The 22,610-nt window shown below is 36.6% G+C and overlaps 1 protein-coding gene across 2 annotated transcripts in view; it reads right to left on the reverse strand.

The window, feature by feature from the left end:
- Positions 1-22,610, reverse strand: part of Ddx10 (DEAD-box helicase 10) — a 154,694-nt gene that overhangs the window by 12,674 nt on the left and 119,410 nt on the right. For both annotated transcript variants that reach the window (XM_041638558.1, XM_041638557.1), the window contains exon 17: positions 3,191-3,327. In XM_041638558.1, the coding sequence (XP_041494492.1) occupies positions 3,191-3,327 (137 nt within the window). The remainder of the gene's footprint in view (positions 1-3,190; positions 3,328-22,610) is intronic.

The following is a 22,610-nucleotide window of genomic DNA, read 5'->3' on the forward strand; positions in this document are numbered from 1 at the left end:
GATTAATAGAAAACTCTTAAACGTATTTATGAAATAAAATCCTCATGCTAGCAATGAAACCCTGTCTATACTCTCTTCAACAAAGAATATTTCTTCAGCTTAAGGCAAGCTGAGCAATTTTAATTTTCCAGAGTTAACTAGCTTCCCCAGGAATTAAACGCCTTAATTTTCATATAATACTTAACTATTTTCCATCTGAGTCCCCCACCTTATATTAAAATGCTTTGGTACCTTTCAAGGTATCCTATCTCCTTACGATTGTACTATCTGCTCCTAGCTTCTTCTAATCATGTAAATTCTGTTGTTTTTTTGCATTATTCTTAGGACCTCTTAGATAGCCTCTTATACTTTTATCACCAATCAACTAAGAAATTGAAATATTTAAGGACTTCAACACTCATGTCATCGATAGCGACAGCGAGAACAGAAGCTGGATCTGCAAGTGTTCCTATAAAAAGGAATTGTGTAGTTAGGCTCTCTGAAGGATAATTAAGAGGATAAAGCTATTATAAAAACTAACATGAGATTACTAGAGAACAAACCACATTAGCTGCAGTAGGAAATGCTACTGTGTAGGTAGCAGTGACAGAAACATGAAACACAATACCCTTTGAAGAATGACTTAGAAATGGAACCCAAGTCACTTACTCTAATGGCACAAACATGCATACAATTTTAAAAATCCTATCAAAATTACTTTCACCCAAGGTGTCTCTTAGAGTAGATAAAAAAGAAAAATCAGGAAAAAATTCACGACCAGATATAGTAGGATTGCTGACACTTGAAAGGTTTGTTCTTCTCTTAAAGCAGTGTCAAGAAACCACACAACACATGACTGCGCAACAAACTGTAGGAACTCCCACAGAATTAAATTACACAGAAACAGCTGAAGCCATGCTGCAAATCAAACCTCATCTATCAAAAGAGAGATCCTGTCCACCACTCTTTAAGGGAGCGGGGTCTGTAGGAACATTAAGGCACACGGGCCATTCAGACTGTTGCACATGAGCACCAAGGAACTTTCTGAAGCATGTGCACAGACGTACTTTTACAAGTCACTTCTAAATATCAGGAACACAATCTGAACCTAAATCACTTAATCTTAAAGCCCCAAATCAATGTATTTTTCTAAAGTCTAATGAGATTATTTTATTCTTGGTTGTTTTTTCAACAGTAAAACTAATATGCCTATCATTTCGCATCTGGAAACACTATAAAGTGTTGGTATGCTTACTAGCTACCTGCCCAATAGCAAGTCCCTGAAGTTATGGCATCACTACGCTTGGAAAAGTAAAATTTCTCTTTTAATAATAAATACACAGTTTGAATAAACACTAGCTCAGTGTCTCTACAGCATGGTTTTCCAAGAAGATCAATCTTTTCGAGAATTTTGCAAAATGTTGTTCTTGGTTAAAAACAAATTACTGTTTCCATGACCTATTTCTTCAACTCTAGAATCCCTGGGCTAGCATCTAAAGGGTTCCATCAACCTTTGTCTTCACATCAAGAATATTAACTTTATCTGTCATTGCTACCTAACTTCTATCCAGTGATTTAGAAAAACCAAGGAGCCTAAAATTCAATACAAGCTTATAATACACAGTACTACTCTAGGGAGAAATGCTAAGTAATTCATACCATTACTCAGTTTACCACATTTCACTTAATTTTGGCATAGAGGCAAATAGATAATAGACATTCAACGATCAGGTTTTAAATGGAAAGAATTTGGCTGTTTACATAGAAAATTTCTATTATTTTATTTGCTAATACGAAAAAATGTCAAAATATAACTTCCACTTTTAAATTTCAGAGCCTTTTGATTTTTAGTTACATTTGTTTATGTATTCAGTCATTCATTCATCCGTGTGGGGGACTGTGGAGGGTGTGCCCATGGATCTGTAATATACATTATACTGGAAGACTGTTGGATTTTGGTCCCCTTACTTCAAACCCAAGCATGTTTATTTCAAGTATGCTGTCTGGGGATGGGTGCCCCAAACCAACTTTGTGACAGGAAAGAAGAACTGACAGCAAAAAAGCCCACGAGTAAAAACATTGTGTCCTTGAGAACAGCTAAAAAATAAACAATTCCCAACAGAGGCAACTAGTATTTAAACCATGGCATAAAAAGGCCTGCAGCAGAAAGATGAGTGAGAAGTTCTACCATGAGAAGCTCATCCATGAAGAGAAAATGCAATTGGGACTCCAGCTTTACGACTTAAACCTCCCAGTCAGTTTCTCCTGGACACAGTGAGGGGCAGATCTGATGATGTTTTAAGTATGTATTGTTATTTGTTCTTTTACTTGGAAATACTGTCCAAGGGGACACTTGGCTCAGCTTGGGACTCTCTCTACTAGGAACTTCACCTGGCTGCTGTAGAGAGGCATGCCAGAGATAATACTGTAGATTAGCCTCCAAACCGCACAGAACGAAGTCAGAAGACAACTTACAGGAGTCAGTTCTCTCGTTCTACATGTCTATCTCTGAGATTGAACTTGACTGTAAGTCCGTTTATCTGATGACCCGCCTCACAAGCTCAAGTTTTTCTGTTTTTAAGACAGTTTCACTTCACTTGTATAGCCCATGATGACCTTTCACTTATGGTGATTCTCTTTCTGAACATGCTAAGTAGTGGAATTATAGGTATGTACCACCACACCTAGGTTTTCAAAGATAATTTTTAACAGCATTCTCACCAAAATCCACTGATCAAAATAAAACCCTGCCTGTTTGTGTTTATTCTACTTCATAAACTACTCAAGTGTAGAGGATTAGGAATGAAAGGAGACTCTGAAGGGGCACGTAGAACTTTTCCTGTCTCTTCTCTTTCTCTCTGTCTCTTTTCCTCTCTTCCTTCCCTTTCCCCACGTCCTTCCCTTCCCCCCGTAAAACTTCCCACTTTAAAAAAAAAAAGAATGAAGGGAGAGAAAAAAAAGCAAAGAATAAGAAAACAGAATTCATGTATCAGTTATATGTGATAACAGGAATTACAAATGTAATATTAACCAAAGTCCTTGAGAGGATCAGAAGAGTATAAGATAGATGCAGAACAAGGAAAGTAGATTTTACAGGTCATTAAAGGTTTAAAAAAAATTCTCAAAGCAATAGTTCAGTAGTCACTGATTTCAATAAAATAGGACCTATGTGTGAAATTTGCATTTAATGACACTAAGGATAAGAACATACCTCATCTCATGTTTTATATCTTCACTCTCAGATTCTTCAGAACTTCTGTGCTTGTCTGGATCTGGAAGTGTGCTTGGATCAAATCCACCATCATCTTCATCACTCCAGTCCAGAAAGGCTTCTTCTTCATCTCTGGCCTAAGAAAATGCACAGAGAATCAAGCTGTAAGAAGTCATCTGATAATAGCTCTGTTTGTGATAGATTCACACAGAATACTCATCTGATATTCCTAAATTAGAAGACTTCATTATAAAGAACTCGAAGCAAGACTTCAAGAACTTCAACATTTTCAAAGACAAAGAAAAGTTGTATTATTTCAAATTGCAATAAAATGTAATCCAGAAATTATATTTCTATTAGTTTCCTTACATTTGCTACAGGGAGAAGCTATTGGTTTTACTTTTTCCATGTAATTCAATTATCAAAGGAAAAACATCAATTGTTTCATTACTCTTACACACACACACACACTTTAAAACTACCAAAAATATTAAGTGGAAATATCAAAGACTGGAAGAACATATTTGTGAGATTTTTATGACTATAAAAGTCTAAATTTTGAAATGCAATTACATCTGCAAGAAACTTGCTTATATCAGTAGAATTTAAGTGTAGAGACAGTGTGACTAAGATCACTAGGGGAGCAAAGGATGAAGAAAGGGAACAGTGGCACTACAGAGCAGGCAAGGACAAACTAATGTGAGAGTGAGCAACATTCAAGGCATGAACATCGTTTGTCTAAAACTGATTTCTGGATGACTAGTTTGGCCACCTGGTAAATGAACTTCTTGAATTGAACAAAAAATATAAACAGGATTCAAATTTGTAAGTCTAAATAAGTTTCCTTTTTAAAAATAAGTAATATCTTCATAAAACTTTTTTGAGACCAACTATGAAGAACCTAATAATTTTTCATTCAAGTGAATAATCATTTCCCAGAAACAGACTCATGCCTCAGAATAGCATATAAACACTGCACAACCCCAAGCCACTGCAGAAATTCTCTTACACATATGAACGGCTCTCTCAACAATCTTTAAATATAAGAAAACAAGGAACAAGTTAAGAAGTAAGGATTAATCACTCTGCAAAAGTTCCTAGTAGCATTTTTCTTAAGAAAGTTTCCTGGTAACAGTGAAAGGTCTGAACAAATATCAGGAGGGAAAATTGTCAATAGAAGCCCAAAACAGTACAGCTATGGCAAACTATTACCACTTTTTTGAAAATAAAAATAGCAACAAAATTTGGTGTTGCCATACACTCAAGAGAACACTAATCTCGTGGACTACAAGATATTCACAACTCTCCATATAGTCCAACTTTATGCTGCTCACAAAGGTATGCTGTCTGAAGATGAAGGTGGAGTTAAGTATAAGAGGTTATCAAATTTTTTGGTTTTAGGACATCCTCACACTTAAATAGAACTAAAGTTCACAAAGAGTTCCTGCTAATGTAGAGAAAATGGCACAGACATGTTATATCAGAAATTAAAATAGTTAATTCATTTATGAACAATAAACTATGTATTAACACAAAAGGTACACTTTTACAAAAAAAAAGCTGTAATTTTTTTCTCAAAAATCGAAGAATACGGCTTTATACTTTTCCAAGTTACAAATGGCTGGCTGCACCCAACCTGCTACCATGTGACTTTGTCTGAAGTGTAAGGAGAACTCACAGCAAGTACTTAGAAACAAAGGAATTACTGTATAGCCTGTGATTTTTAATTCCCTAACAAATACCTTGCATTAAGTTTCTTTAAAAAAAATTACTGTCATCATTTATAATTTTTTGGATTCTGAAAATTACACAAATGTATTTTGATTATATTCACCCACTCACCTACTCTGACTCGTTTTCTATCTACCCACACAACTTGTGTTTTTCTTAAGCCCTCGAGTGCAATTTGTATTCTCCAAAAACTATCAAGTGTGATGAACCAGGGGCCACATCCTTGAAGAAAATTGATTCTCACTTCCCCAGCAGCTAACAAATACCAATAGGTCCTAACTAGTGGTGAGACTTTGAGCCTACCTCCTCCCCACTCCACACCGGGATATTATCTAACTTGAGCTTGTACAACTAGCATGCTGTCACAGCCACTGGGAGTTCATACATGTAAATGTCCTGTTGTGTTCAGAAAATACTGTTACACTATAGTTATACTTACCCACTTCTTAGACTCTAGTTTCATCATAGTTACCCACTGTCTTAGACTCTAATAATCTTTCCATCCCCTGATCTGCAATGATCCCTGAGCTTGGGAGGAAGGGGTATAATATAGATGTCCCACTCAGGGTTGGATGCTCCACTGTCTCTTATTTCCTGCACCTTGGCCATTTGTGGCTCTCTATAAATGCCATCTACTGCAAAAAAGAAGTTTTTCTGATGGTGTTTGAAAGATATACTCCACTATAGGTACACCAATAAGACACTGGGTGTAACAATCAGCCCGAGAAGTGACTAAAAGGGGTACAGAAAAAGTGACTATCAGAGGTACAAATTTACTTGAGAGAATCGATAAACATAAAACACAGATGTACATATCAGGTCCATAAATATGGTCTAAGAAAAAAGTCCAGGAATACTGCAGAGATGCCTTACAAACATGCCAGAGTTTGAACCATTGTCTTTTTCTAAAACCTATCTTTTTTTATGTTGAGAATCTAGAGTTATGCTATGGTCTGCAGTGTTGAAAGAAAAACTCTTATGGATCTTATCTTTCTATGCCCAACAAGCTCCAAAATATTTTGATTAGAGATTTTTACTCTTGATTCTAGACAAACTGGTCACGTCACAGAGCACACCTAGAAGATGAGGCCAGAAACATCATCAGTGAGCAACTATGAACAGTGTCTGTCTATATTAAAAGCAAATATAGTTTTCTTTTGTTCATTCTCTCCAACTTTCTCTCCTCCCTCCCCTCTCCATAGCCTCACCCCTCCCTTCCACAACATAAATCAAGCTGTCTTTAAATCTATTAGCTATTTAAATTTATTCTTTCTTTAAAAACTGCCACATATGTCATATCCTGCCAAGACAGGGTAAGATAGTTTTGAAAAGTTCCTTGCCTTTAATAATGGTATGTCAGTTATGTTAGGCCTTAGCCAAAATTGGTTGACTCAACTTTGCAAACGAGACTTTGGGTGATTGCCCAGGTAGTCAGTTGTCTCTGTCAATTGTTGCACATTTTGGATATATCTCGTTTGTTGAGTAGTGTTTATTCCCTTCTCAGATCTTTGACTGAGTTGAAGATTATATAATTGTAGTTACTCTTTACATTATTTGGACTTCTTGAGATAGAATGTTTAGCAAAGCTTTTGTTCTCAATATTGTTTGTTGTATTTATTATTTGTTGTTATTGTATGTAGTTGTATTTGGTTTAGTTCTGTCTTATTTAGACAAAAAGGGGAGATGTAGGGATAAGTCCCGCCCCTTAAGGGGCGTGTTCGCCTCGGGCTAATGTCTGCCTATAAATTTGGCGAGCAAGCTCCGAGCTCGCTTCTGCTTTCCTGGTCTCCGCGGGAACGGTGGTTCTGTAAGTCTATTTCTACATTAAAGCTATATATATATTTAAAAAAAAAACTGCCACATAGTTTTGCTTAGATTTTTTTTCCTCCCAGAACCCAACATTATTTCCTGAAACATTTTAAGTTGTGTAGAATACGATCCAGAGTGACAATTTATTGCCTTAGATGTTAAAATCCCTAATATTTTGATTATTACTAATGAAACTTTGGTGTCTTTCAGATGTTTTTGCTGACTAGTAAAGTTATTGTCCCTTTCGTTTATAAAGCAGAGAGAACCAAAGAAAAAAATTATGCATAGTACTTGCTTATCAACAAGTAATTTCAGATTGCTACAATGTGCTTGAGTTTATAGTTTATTTCAACCAGAGATGACTCCTGAAGCTTTTATTTGTGGAAAAATTCCAACATCCCCAGAACAGCCACAAACTGAAAAATCTGTACTCTACTATGTTGATGAAATATCTTGAAGATGGATAGAGTCTTATACATTGTTTGTTGTTTTAGGCTTGAAAATAAATCCTGCAATGAAAAGCTAGTTATAGATCTGAAAGATGAACTTTGAAACATATGGATGTCTTCTGACATAAATATTAACTCAGAAATGCATACTCAAATCTTCCATGGTATAGAAAAACAGAAGTATAACTAGCTTCTAAAGTTATGTAGTAATTATTTACTGAGTGCTTCCTATGTACAATAAACACAGACAAATACATAGTAACTGACTCTAGTAAAGTCTGGCCCATGCTCTAAAACACGCTTTTCCATGAACAGAACCTGCAATGTACACACACACACACACACACACGCACACACACACACACACACACACACACACACACCTCTAATATAAGGAAGAGAGTAATACATGTTCTCTGGGTTATTTGCAAGTGGAATGCTAAGGAAGTTTAGCCAGTGGAGCGCTGATCTAGCACTGGGACTGGGGTAGTGGCAGATAAGAAGACAAGCTTCATACATCATTTAAACTATGGTTAACAAAACAAGAAAGGGATTGGGACAACAGAGAAGACCCTAAAAGGGTGTTTTGAAAGATTGCATTCATAGTGCAAGCAAAGATAAAGGATACAGATTATGTAGTGCAAGGTGGAACTAGAAACATAATCAGAAAAAGTACTGCCCACCCCCTCTCTAAGCAGGTAGAGTCCCTTGCCATAGTTCCCAGCTACTGTCACTGGTTCCCTTACCCAGGCATCTTCCCATTAACAACCTGATACCGATGCAGTACAAATGTGAGCGTTATGAGGAGAACACAGAGGAACAGCAGCGGTCACTGGGAGACTTATTAAACACTGACTCTGCCCTGGCAGCTGTGCAGCTGTACGTCAGGTAAATCACAACCTTACAGTAGAGTTTATTATCTGGGAATTTAAACCGTATTAATGTCTAATTAGGGAATCTATAGACTAATGAGAAAATAATATAAAGTGCCCTGCACAAAGCATGGCAATCAATGCGGATCCTCAATAAATGGTTGAAGTAGTAATGTTTTTACATAACAGAAAGAAAATAAGAGAACTGTTAAAAATTCTAAAAAGGTCAACAGGACCTGAAATCCTGAGCTGACATATTTTCAAATTTCTGAGGAGTCAAAATATCTATTGCTATGTGACTTCTGGGGAGAACAGAAGACCTGCCTTCTCACCCCAGACAGGGCACTGTGACAGACCAAATAGCTATTCCACCCAAGTCCAGTTCAGTAACCCAGTAATTCTGCTGGAGTACAACAGCGCAGATGAGGGGTTGCTTGCAGGAGGATAGATGGCTCACTCTCCACAATGGACAGGTCAACCAGACAGAAACTTAGCAGAGAAATAAGAGAACAGATGTCATGACTCAAATGGATTTAACAGACATTTATAGAACATTTCACCTAAACACACGCAAAAAATATACTTTCTTCTCAGCACCTCATGGAACCTTCTCTAAAATTGATCAAATATTCGGTAACAAAGCAAACTCAACAGATAGAAAAAAAATTAGAATAACCCCCTGTATCTTATCAGATCACCAAGGCTTATAAAGTTAGAATTCAACAACAACACTAGTTGCAGAAAGCTGACAAATTTATGAAAATTGAACAATGCTCAACTGAACCACCCTTAGATAAAGAAAGGAATAATGAAAGAAATCAAAGACTTTCTAGAATTCAATGAAAACGAATGCACAACATACCCAAACATGTGGGACACTATGAAAGCAGTGCTAAGAGGAAAGTTCATAGCACTAAGTGCCTACATAAAGAAAGTGGGAAAATCTCACACTAGTGAATTAACATCCCACCTGAAATCTCAGGAAAAGTTGAGAACAGGAAATAATCAAATTGAGGGCCAAAATCAATAAAATGAAAACAATATAAAGAATCAAGGAAACAAAGAGCTGGTTCTTCAAGAAAATCAACAACAGAGGCAAACCCTTATCCAAACTAACCAAAAGACAGAGAGTATCCAAATTAATAAAACCAGAAATAAAAGGGAGGACGTAACAGACACAGAGGAAATCCAGAGAACCATTAGGTCATACTACAAAAATCTGTACTCCAAAAAATTGGAAAAATCTAAAAGAAATGGACAATTATCTGGATAGGTACCACATACCAAAATTAAATCAAGACCAGATAAACAATTTAAACAGACCTATCACCCCTAAGAAAATAGAAGCAGTCATCAAAAGTCTTCCAACCAGAAAAAAACACAGGGCTGGATGATTTCATCACAGAATTCTACCAGAACTTCAAAGAGTAACTAATACTCCTCAAATTAGTAACAGAAGGAATATTTGCCAAAACCTTTTTAGAAGCTATAGCTATCCTGATACCCAAACCACATAAAGAAAGAACTAATAAAATTACAGACCAGTCTCCCTCATGAATATTGACGAAAAATTCTCAATAAAATACAGGCAAATTTAATCCAAGAACACATTTCAAAAAATCTTCCACCATGACCAAGTTGACTTCATCCCAGAGATATAGGGATGGTTCAACATATGAAAATCTATTAAGTATTTAGGCTATAAAATAGGTTTACAAAATAACTGGACCTAAAAAAAATTAAAAATTAGACCTCAAAAGGTGCAGATTAGGAGAGATTAATTGCAGACTCTTAATGACTTCCAAAGATTGCTAGGAGACATTTCCCAACTACAGAACTACTATTGGGATAGAACCTGGTGACCTGATTTAAATAAAACTTTAGACGGTGACAAGGACTTAAACAGTACCAGGAAATTATCAGTTGAAGCTGAGAGGGAATTGACTTTAACTGAAGAGAAATTATAGGAGGCACATGTGGATCGTGTGGATCCGAATCTTAACTGCATTCTGGTAAAACTACACTCCAAACATTCCCCTACAATAAATAAATAAATCAGGAAAGGCAGGTTACAAATCAGAAAAATTAAGCAAAGTAGAACAAACCCTTATGATCCTGTCCAAAAGTCAGAATTATATGATATTCTAATGGTACTAAGGGATATTAAAGAATCTCTCAACATAGTTACTGATTCACAATATGCAGAAAGAGTTGTTTTGCATATTAAGAATGCTAAGTTTATACCAGATAATATAGAATTGACTTTATTATTTATTCAGGTACAAGATATAATCAGGAATAGGTATCATTGCATATATGTAACATACATCACATCCCACATGGGTCTGCCAGATCCTCTAGCACAAGGTAATATAGAAATCTATCAATTATTGATTGGAAATGTGCTGAAGACCTCAAAACTTTAGAGAAAACATCATGTCAATAGCAAAGGTTTAAAAAAAAAAGCCAAGGACATTATAAAGAAATGTCCTATTTGTTCTTTATACAACCATATAATATTACCTGCAAGAAGTAACCCAAAAGATACTCAAAGAAATGAAATCTGGCAGATGGATGTGTTCCATTTTGCAGAATTTGGAAGATTAAAACATGTAAACCACACCATTGATACCTACATAGGTTTTCTTTTTTTTTTTCTTGCATTTTTTTTCTTTTTTTTTTAAATTTATTTATTTATTAAGGATTTCTGCCTCGTCCCCACAACCGCTTCCCATTTCCCTCCCCCTCCCCCGATCAAGTCCCCCCCCCCCCCCCTCATCTGCTCAAAGAGCAATCAGGGTTCCCTGACCTGTGGGAAGCCCAAGGACTGCCCACCTCTATCCAGGTCTCGTAAGGTGAGCATTCAACCTGCCTAGGCTCCCACAAAGCCAGTACGTGCAGTAGGATCAAAAACCCACTGCAATTGTTCTTGAATTCTCAGTATTCCTCATTGTCCGCTATGTTCAGCTAGGCCTAGGTCTGAAAAAGCATGGGATAAATCCTACATAGGTTTTCAATGGACAACTGTTTCAAGTTTGAACTTGAACAAGGCTGATTTAGTAATCACACATTTACTAGAAGTTATGGCCATCATGGGTATACCTGTACAAGTAAAAACAGATAATGTGCTGTCATACATCTCTAAGAAAATGAAACAATTTTTTTGCTTATTATAATATAAAACATATTATAGGTATACCAAACAATCCTAGAGGTCAGGCAGTTACAGAAAGATCAAATCAAACTATAATGAATATGTTAAATAAACAAAAAGGGATGATAAATACCCTCAGAAATAGATTGCATAATGTTTTATTAACCTTGAATTTTCTTAATGTTAATGAGAAAGGAACACCAGCTGCAGAGAGTCACTGGACAATAGAAAAAAAACTTCCGAATTAAATCAGCCAGTGTCCTTCAAAGACTGTTGAGCTCAGAATGGAAACCAGGAAATGCACTATGTTTCACTCCTATTTCCACAGGGGAAGAAAAGCTATGGATACCATCAAAATTAATCAAGATTTAGTTGGAAGGATAAAACTCTTAATAAAGTGAAATGACAGTTCTGCAGAGGTGGCGATCCTACAAGTTGTAAGGAAACCTCACAAGGGTTGGGGCAGGCTTCTGTTCTTGTCTTTTCAGGAAAATAGAAGATACCCACCTTCAAGAAGTCAAGAGACTTGGACATCTAGATGCCCAAAGAAGAAAAGCTAGCTATCCAGAAAGCCTCACCAAGCAAAGAAAAATCAGATTTATGATACTAATAGTCTCTGCAGGGTAAAATCTCACTAATTAAAGATACATATCTCATTACTTCTCAATATAATGGTAGTCTCAACAAACTTAAAATCAAAGCTGACTTCGGAGTTGACTGTGGCTCTCCTTCTCTAAATACAAGCATGTTGTTACAAAAAAAAAAAAATCCAGAGTTTTTGCTTCATATCAGAGAGCCATCTGGTGTAGTTCAGAAGAAAAATGAAAATCTAGGGACTAATGTTATCAAAACTCTGCTTTCAAAAACTCTACTTCTAAACATATCTATTTTTATCTCTATAGTACCTTTCTTTAAATGTATATCTATTGAAATTCAAACTTTCCATTTTGATATGAATAATGGTTAAGTTTTCGACAGTGAACAATAAATTTTCCTACAATAATCTCTGAAGTCTTCAGGAAGAAGACTGGGCCTCACGACAATGATTCCACTGGTTCATATGATACCATTCAGCTGAGAGAACCACTCAAAGATCAGCTTTGGACTACAAACTCCCAGAATAATTTCAATGTGGCTAGCTGAGAAGATCCAGCCTGACTACTCCAGCCAGGACTTGAAACAAGTGTGGCACTTTCTCATTATGCATAGAAGGGACAAAAACAAAAATGATACAGTTACCTCTCCCCCAGGTCTTGATAATTATCCCAAATTTTTCTTTTCAGGAACCCCTAAAAATACTGTCATTCCCCAGACAGCAGGAAGTAAATTTAAGAATACAACGCTCACATTCCCAAGAGGTGGGTTGGGTGGTTTTTGGTTGTTCAATGGGTTATGGATATTGTCATTGTTTAGGGTGGTTGGTTAAAGTTATTATTGGTAATGGCCAGGAAAAAAAGCTAAAAGGAAATTAGATTCAAGGTTCTATGTTTTGAAAAGAAAAAAGGGGATATAGATATGATAGGATAAAAGAGTAGATAGATTATTGAATCTACTCTGAAAAGAAAAAAGGGAGGATATAGATAAGATAAAAATGTAGATTCCTGAATCTACTTTTAAAAAGCAGCTACTAGTTTTAAGTGTTTTACATTGGACTGGACTTTTGTATATTGTATACAAATTTTCTATATTGATACAAATTTGAGATTAATTTTATTAAAACATACTGTACATACATTTTAAATCTTGTTCAAGGTATTTTACCTATACAGCTCATTTAACAATGTAATGCAAATTTCTAGTCTTTGAAAATTATTAGGATAACAAGGAAATGAAGGTTAGTAATTAGTCACCTATTATAAATGAACTTGTGGTCACATTAGGTATATTTTAAAGATCAAACAAAGATAATTTTAGATAGGTCAACTTCAAACACTTCAGAGATCTACAGAATATGGCATTTAAGAGATTTTAATAACAAAGGTTCTTTTTTATGACAATGAGACATGTTTGTACTTGGCAGCCAGCACCAATCTACTTCAGAGAAGATAATGGGCATTGAAGAAACTCCACATGGAGTTTACTTTCTTTGGGGTAAAAGCCACTGGGCAAGAAAATGTCTCTGCCTCGACTGCTAATAGTATGTTCTCCTAATTGTACAAATAGAACACAAAAGAGACTGCCGAACACTGTCAAAACAAGCAGAGACAGCCCTTCAGAATATCCTGCTTTACAGAAAAATCTGTCAGATATGCTAGGCCTGTAGGCTGAAGATGGAACATTGCATAGGAACTTTGGGTGACTGTCCAGACAGGCAGCTGTTTCAGTCATTTTTCACATTTTTGGAAGTCACTTGCTCACACTTCTTGCTTCTTCAGTTAATATTATTTCCTTCTTGGGTCTATAATGGAGCTGAAGACTAAATAGAGTTTTCTTTGCTTATTTGATGCATAAAGCAAGTTATGATAAACAGTAAATTAGATATAAGATTTTGGAATCACCGAGTCAGGATAGATATGATTTTCTCTGAATTTATCAAATGCAAATAAATGGACTAGACATTGTTGATAGATTGTCTGTATATACTGTATATAGTCATTGTACTTACTGTATATAGTTTTTCTTATATTTGTATTAGTTATAGCCTTCTTTTTTACTTTAGACAAAGTGGGGAAGTATAGTGATATTTCATATATATTTTAATAAATAAAGCTTGCCTGAAGACAGGGAGTAAAACAGTCACACTGGTCAGCCTTACAGACCAGGCAGTGGTGACAGATACCTTTAATCCCATTACCCACACTAGTTTGCCATAGAAACCGGTGGTAGTGGTACACTACCCCAACACTAGAGAGGAATATAAGATGGAAGGAGACAGCTCTCAGTCAGTCTCATTCTGAGATTCCCAGAGGCAGATTGTCATTTCAGACTGAGGTAGAGGTAAGAGCCAGTGGTTGGTTGTTTTGCTTTTCTTACCTTCAGGTTGAACCCCAATATCTGTCTCTGGGTTTTTATTAATTGTGGTACAAAATCACTTTCCTAAAGCCCACTTTTGAATATTGCTACACTAGGGATTTGCAACACATGAGCATTTGGGAAACACTATATCCAAACCACAATGCTAGAACATGGGAATAAAGGATATGGACAGTGGGTCCAAGGTATAGTTTTGTAGGATGAAAAGGGTCTAGTGATCTGCTGCCAGCAATATGGCAGTAAAAACTACCATGTTGTATGTTAAAAGCTGATTAATTTTTGTTCATTTACTAAATACACACAAAAATATCTAGCTAACACTTTTATTATTCAGACTTTAAACATGCACATAAGTATGGAAATACATGCAGATCTTGGGGAGGTGAGGTTAAACACATTCCCATGGATTGTAGGACAAAGTTAATAAGAAGACAAAAACTAAGATCTTTAGATTTTAGAAGTCTTCTGGTCAAGGTCAGATGACACCACCCTCATGAAAGGAGTAGATGTGTACTACATATTTGGCAAGAGACAAGGACTCCAAAATTATCTATCCTCATTAGACAAGGAACCAAACAAAGATATTAGACCATCAAATTGGCTTGAACATCTCTTAGTACATATCAATTATAACATGGATATAACTTTAAAGAGAACTTGGTGATTATTCTGGTAAAAACTATGATGTTGCTATAACAATAAACCCCTGACTCCATTTTTTTACTCTAGTATCAGATGGTAACTTCAAATTCTAATTATCTTAATGTTTAAACAAGGAAGATAGGTGGCTAGACAGATACCAATCCACACACACAAACATACCACAGGAAATGCAGCTGAATCAAATTCTCCCTGCAGGCATGCAAAAGCTCAAACATGTAGGAAAAATAGAGAAAAACTTTAAGTTCTAAGTATTATCAAGGGACTGGACAGATTTTTGAGACTGAATTCGTCATATATTTGTTAAAATGTTTTGTCTTTTAAATAAACAAGTGTGGCCAATACAGTAAAAATATATAACTAACAAGACATCTCGGAACCTACGGTTTTATGCATATGGTCTTATGATTAAAAAAATAAGTCATAACCGAATAGATCTATAAAAGCCACTTTCATAGTGTTTTTAGGTGTATCCCCCTAGATTTTATTTTGTATGTGGTCATGAAGGTCATAAGAGGGTGCTGAATCCGCTGGGCTGCAATGACCAGAAACGATGAAGCGCCCTTTGTGCGTCCTGGAAACTGAGAACTGGTCCTCTGAGAGAGCCGCAAGCTGCTTACTTTCTCTCCAGACACACCTCAGGGTATTTCCAACTAATGTGTACATTATTGTTCTGAATCACTTCTCTGGATGATTAAATTTGTGTGATATGATATAGAAGAATATTCTACACATGCTCAGTAAATGGTGAACTGCAGCTAAAAGAAAAATTGATGTAACTAACTTTCTTTTATTTCAGGCCACAAAGGTATTACATCACAAAGGAATAAATAGAGATGGTATTCTGGACAGCAGGCTAACAATATTTGGTCTATAGTTTAAATCTGAAAGCAAGACAGGTAGGACAGAAACATCATTCATAGTTGGTGCCCTAGTGTCTGCTATATTAAAATGAATCTTTGATATTTTCTTGGTTGTTAACTAGAACTAAAAGACTTGGAATGAAAATTGTAATCCCTTGAAATATTTCTGACGAGTCGGCATGCCTTATTATTTGCATCTTATAAAAAGAAATATCAACAAAAATATATAATTCTTTTATAGTCTGAAGCTAAATTTGTGTTCAACTTCCTTATAACACTTACGAATGAAAAATGACTCCTAGTGACACACTGCTATACCCACTGATCAATGCTCAACCCTCATCAGAGAAGCTTCTTGAAGCAGGTGGCTATTAACATAGAATTAACTGAGCAGTGTGCAGTGAGTGCAGAGTGGGAGACTGTAGAGTACTCAGTCCCAAACGGGATGTCTTTATCAAACCTTCCCCTCAAGGCTCAGGGATCTATTCGGGTAAATGAGGCAGAAAGATTGTAAGGGCCAAAGGTGGTGAATGGCTCCAAGGAAATATTACCTTCAGACACAACAGGGCTCATACACATATGAACCCACAGTCACTGACAGAACATATAAAACCCGCACAAGTGCAAACCAGACAAAATTAGCAGGAAGAAGAGGAAGCAGACAGAAAGGGTCTTGACAAAGTTCATAGTGGAAGATTCTGATCATTTAAAAAGGTTATTCCTTCGTCCATTTTTGCACATGGAAAGAGACTTTTATCTGTTCAGGCATTCTGATTTCACTCACTACAATCTAATCCCAATTGTATAAGCTTCTGAAAACGATTCAGCAAAGTCAAACATCCTCTGGAGGCCTGCGGGAGAGCTGATGGGGCTAAGAATGAAAGACTATACCATCTGACAAGAGTTTAAGATTAAAACATTTCTCAAAGTACATAAGCTTGATTTCAGAGTCCATGTGGGGATGTTTTCTCATGAAAGGCAGGGCATGACTAAGATGAACTGTGAATGCTGAGTGCAGATGGAAAGAAAACTCATGTAGATATGTCTTTCAACATGGAAAGAATCAGGAGGAAGGCTAACTAGAGCAGATGCATGACTGGGAAAATAAGCAAAAGGGCATATCTACTAGGTCAGAGATAAACTACACATCCCCCTGAAGGAAGGCACAGACTGCAAAGCTCAATTTTCTTTTGTTTCTTCTACTTTTCACTTCATTCAGTGTCCCTATGGTGTCCCACTTGTAAATATGATTTATTACTAATGTTACTGGGTTTCTCCAGTACTCTAAGGATTGTAACAGTGTAAAAAAACAAGCACATTTATATTGGAATTGTCAGATAAGGTCACGTTACATTTTAAAAGTTTACTGAAATCATAATCAATGAAGAAGTCCATATAAATACTTAGGTAGGACAGTGTCTGGTTCTTTTTTCTAGCAAAATGCAGAATATTATAAGAAATACGATCATGTCTAACTTCAACCTATATTACAGAACCATAGTAATAAAAACAGCATGAATGGCATACAAACAGACATATAGATTAGTGAAATAGGATAGAGGGCCCAGATATAATTCCATACAACTTCAACTATCTAATTTTTGAAAATATGTAAAAAAATACACCTTGGAGAAAGGACAGGACATTCAACAAATGATGTTGAAAAATCTAGATATCAACACAGCAAATGATGAAACTCAATCCTTATCTCTTACGTCGAAGAAAAACTCCAAATGGAAATCACTTAAGACCAGACACTCTAAAAGTACTAAAGAAGGGGGTATGTTACAATACATAGGCTCAGGTAGATTCTAAATAGGAATATTTACATAAGAACAACAATCAAAAAAATGGGATCTCATAAAACAAACAAAAAAACCCTTCAATACAGAAAAAGAAACTGTTGGATAAGAGAGCCGCTTGTTAGTTCCTGGCCACTTAGCCCCAAAATAATCACACAGAAACTATTAATTGAATCACTGCTTGGCCCATTAGCTCTAGCTTCTTAATGGCTAATTCTTACATATTAATCTAACCCATTTCTATTAATATGTTTATTGCCATGTAAAGTTCCATCCAGCTCCGGCAGGGCTACATGGCTTCCCTGACTCTGCCCTTCTTTCTCCTTTCTCCCAGCATTCAGTTTAGTTTTCCCCGTCTAGCTAAGTTCTGCCCTGCTATAACTCTAAAGCAGTTTCTTTACTCATTAATGGTAATCTCAGCACACAGAGGAAAATCCCACATCAAGAAACTGCCAATTGAGTAAGGAAGCAACCCTTAGAATAGGAGAAAATCATTGTCAGCTATCTATGTGACAAAATACTAGCATCTAAAATACTGATAATGCAAAAATTAAGCACCAAAAAAAACAATCCAATTTTTAAAATGGCTACAGAATTAAGTAGTAGTCCTCGAAGGAAGAGATATGAATGACTAAGGACACTTTTAGAAGTGTGCAGCATCTTTAGGGAAATGCAGCTTAGAACTACTCTAAGATTCCATCCTAGCCAGACTAAAGATGACAACAAATGCTAGCTAGGATAGAGAAAAGGGAGAACCCTTACATCACATACTGTTGGTGGGGGTATAAACTAGTGCAGCCACTTTGGAAATCAGTCTAGAACTTTCTTAAAACACATTAGAAAGAATGCTACCACATGACCTAACTATACTGTCACGGCCACCCTCGACCCACAAGGATGACGCGACCACCGGAGCTCTTCTCACTGCAGTTTATTCCAGAACTTTATTCACAGCAATCTATCTCCTTCTCCTCTTTCTCTCTCTTTCTCTCTCTTCTTCCTTCTTTTTTCCTCTCTCTCTCCTCTCTCTTTTCTCTTAAGTAGGCATGGGCTGTCAACCCCAAACTGCCAGGTGGGCACTGCCCATAGGTCCACGCATACGCAGGCAGCTGATAATCATTGCATGATCATAGCATAAGTCAGGCCTTAGCCATCTCAGGAGTTGATTATACATCTCCATCAGGTGTGATTCCATGCAGCTCCCTACACTATACGACTTTTGGGCATATACCCAAAGGACTCTACATAAATTCAGAGATACCAGAATATCCATGCTCATTGCTGCTTTATTCATAAAAGCTGGAAAATGAAATCACTCTATGTTTATTAACTGATAAATGAATAATGGTAAAACATGGTAAGCACACACAATGAAATTTTATTCAGCTATAAAGATCAGGTAAATCGATGGAACTTGGAAAAATTAGAGTGATACAATCCACAAACAGAAGGGTAAACACCACACGTTCTCTCTTATATGTGAACCCTAACTTTGACTCTTGCTTGTGAGTACCTATAGAAGTCAGGAAACTAGGAAGGAGATATTTGGGGTAGGGCATCTTCAGGAGGGAGCACAGTATAACACAGATAAAAGTAAAGTTGAAAGGAGAATAATAAGAGTAGAAAAGGTTAAACTGAGAGTAGGGTAGGAGAATTGTGGATTCAGAAGGGAAGGGTAGAGAAGACTATTCAGAGTAAAGAGTGTATGAAAAAGATGTGGAGGCCGGGCGGTGGTGGCGCACGCCTTTAATCCCAGCACTCGGGAGGCAGAGGCAGGAGGATCTCTGTGAGTTCGAGGCCAGCCTGGTCTACAAGAGCTAGTTCCAGGACAGAAACCAAAAGCCACGGAGAAACCCTGTCTCGAAAAGTCAAAAAAAAAAAAAAAAGATGTGGAAAACTACATTGTAAATCAAATAAAAATGCAAAAGAAAAAGTGAACAGTATTTACCTTGCTAGATAATGCAGCTCCTAGAAGCAGTGAGTTACCAAAAATAGAAAATTTCCTAGTCCAGATGTGGAATACTTACTATAGGAGTTGTGATCAGGGAGGCCTACAAAGCATGACAGTCTTGTCAGTCCTTGGTTGTCCACCAGAACTAGAGGATAAGACCATTGCTGAGGATACCATATAATTCAGTAGTAAGACATAAAAAAACCAAGCTGGAAATGAGCTGGAAATGTCCTCCCTGCTGACTAGCATTCAAAGAGATGGAAGATGCTGTGCCAGACGCTGGGGAGGAGACGTCTTTATCAATGATGTTACTGAGCTGTGGAATCTATGAACCACAAAACCCACTTTCTGGGTAAGATGTCCTGACCTGAGCAGCATGGACATTGTGGAGCTAACAATAAGGCCTGCTCATAGGGAAGGAATTCATGCCTATAACTGCAAGTCCAGTTCATGTTGGGACACAAAGGTTCTTCTCAATGGAGGAGATAAAATAAATGTTTTCCTGCCCAGAAGGCTGGGGGTGAATTTTGTTAGCAACCTGGTGACCTTTTTGCTATCTGTGGAGGCAGACTGCACCTTTTGCTATAGATGCAGACCTCATCCAAATTCCCCAGAATTATTATCCCAGACTCTTCCTTCCCTAGCCCATTACCCAACCTTAGAGGAGATACAACATGTACTTTGTGGCTGTTGACCTCTATGCTATAGGAGAGGGAGCACATCCAACTTCATGGTCACATGTACTTTGTAAGAGAGCTCCTATGTAGTCACACCTTAAGCTTTATTGTGCAGCTGGAATTGAAATGATTATGGGAATTAATGTTGCCTGGAGACCCTTTTAAATATGCAAGCAATGAACCACCTGGCATTAGACTCCCACAAGTTTGATGGAGGCTGTCATGGTAGGGAAGCAAACGCATAGAGATGAGAAAGAAAAGCCTGGATGAGGCAGATTCTGCTGTTACCGCGTTCCATTTAAAGACACAGAAACTGAGTCTGTTGATGAGTGCATAAACCAACTTCTAATTAACCCCATCTTTCAACTTAAGCACACTAGGAAGTTAGCTCTGCATGATCCTGAGAGTGAGCTAGCAAGTAGAATTCCTCTACACTTTCTGCTTCAAGTTCCTATTGTGACTTCCCTCAATCATGTATTGTAACCTGTAAGCTGAAATAAGCCTTCTTCTAAGGTGGTATTGGTCAAAGTGCTTTTTTTTTCTTTTTTTTTTCAAAGTGCTTTTATCATAACAACAGAATGAAACCAGAAGACTTCCTAAACACCACCAGTTAATTTTTCTCATCTATATTAAATATATTACTGATTGTTAAACTGGAGGCCATGCTATGAGAAACTGACGGAATTATACACTACTCAAGTTGAAAGACAATGTATTCAAATGCTCAAATCAAGAGTTTTAGAGGCTTGTGTCTGGGTACTGGTAGAATAGCAGCTCTGACATTCCCTTTAAGACAAATTCTGCACTCACTAGTGTGGTATCAACATTCTGCTCTGAAATTATAGCCCAATGCTAGACCATTAATTCAGGAACTGGTCTGCCTGACAGACCATAGCTGAAACTGATTCTTCTGCTGTTGCTAGTATCTTGTTAAGCAGTTATAGCCCATGTACCATCTACATGTGATATGTAAATTCCTTAGATGTTCCAAAGCTGTTACCTTGCTGTCAGTCTCGTGAACATATCCTTAGTACTGTAATGCAATAATAGCACTCTTTCCATGGCTTCAGCATGGTACGCACTGCCTGAATAAGGTACCATTTTATTTTCTTTTTTGTACCTTGACAGAGATCATACTAAATTGTCTTGGGTACAAAACGGTTAAAAAAAAAAAAACAAAAAACAAAGTACGTGTGTGGGTGGGTACTTGAGATCACTGAAAGTTCACTGTCACATTGTCTACTAGCAGAACTAAAACAACAGCCGAGGCCTGTTTTTTGACAGAGTTCTATGGTAAAGTAAGCCTGAAAAGGGTATGATGGGGGTTTTAAAAAGAAACCTACAAATTTAATCCTCAAGTCTGTATCTTCTCTGAAAGTTAATAAAAGAAGAAAAAACATACACATATAATACTGGGAATTTTGTTTCATTATAGGCCACTCTGGGGGAGGAGTTTAATTTTAATTTTACTGTTAATTAACAATTACTAATACATGAAGAAAATAAAGGCTTAAAATATGATCACTGCTCTTATTATTCACATACATAATGCACAGAGGAAAAGTAATTTTTAATTTTCTTTGGTATTCCCACCAAACAATTAGCAATCCCAGCTATTACACACAAGTTTTAATGAAAATTAGAACAAAGAGTCCTTGAGCAGCAAGAACAGGGGAGTGCCATTACATAGGTCCTCCTGCTCATTAATATCAATGTTTAAGAATTTTAATGAGAACTGTTATTTGAAATAGTGAAACCAAAAAGATCAATGAACATATAAAGTCCTGACTGAGAAACAGAATTTTAGATATGAAATATTTAAAAAACAAATTAGGAAATGTTAAAGACAGAGATTTTTAGATGATTTGTTCAAAGTCCTCTCACTGACTCTGAAAAAGCACTAAGTGTAGCACTGAATTCTTTCCTGTAAGAATATTTTTATACAGTATTACCAAAATATATTTTCCATAATATCTTAAAATATTAACAAAATTAGAAACCAAAGGTGAACAGGAATCTGACCAACTGTTCATCAATGAAAAACAATAAAATTTTAAATTCTAAATTTTTAATGTTATACTTCAATTTACCTCATTATACAACTGAAGACTGACTCCTTACATTGTAGACCTCCCCATGAAATTATTATGAAGTTTCACTCTAGGGTGGTCCTCTGGAATGATGGTCTCCACCCAGACCAGAGATTCCAATCACTTCACCAGTTTTCCCTTATGGACCTGTAACTGCCCCTCTAAAATTGAGAGACCCTGGAATTCAGTATCTTTTAAATTTAGATGGAGGGTGAAGATAATAAGCAAACATCATTCAATGAGGATTATACAGAAAAGCAAAACGATAGCTTCAAAGAATTCTTCAGAAATCTGGACTGTAGCTTGGTATTTGTTTGTTTTGCTTTGACTTATATAGTTCTAAGAATCAAACCCATGACCTTACCCAAAAAAACAAACACTGGCACTGA

Source organism: Microtus oregoni, unplaced genomic scaffold (assembly GCF_018167655.1).
Source record: "Microtus oregoni isolate MIOR12 unplaced genomic scaffold, Mior012 000055F_ref0000237, whole genome shotgun sequence".
NCBI classification, from domain to species: domain Eukaryota; kingdom Metazoa; phylum Chordata; class Mammalia; order Rodentia; family Cricetidae; genus Microtus; species Microtus oregoni.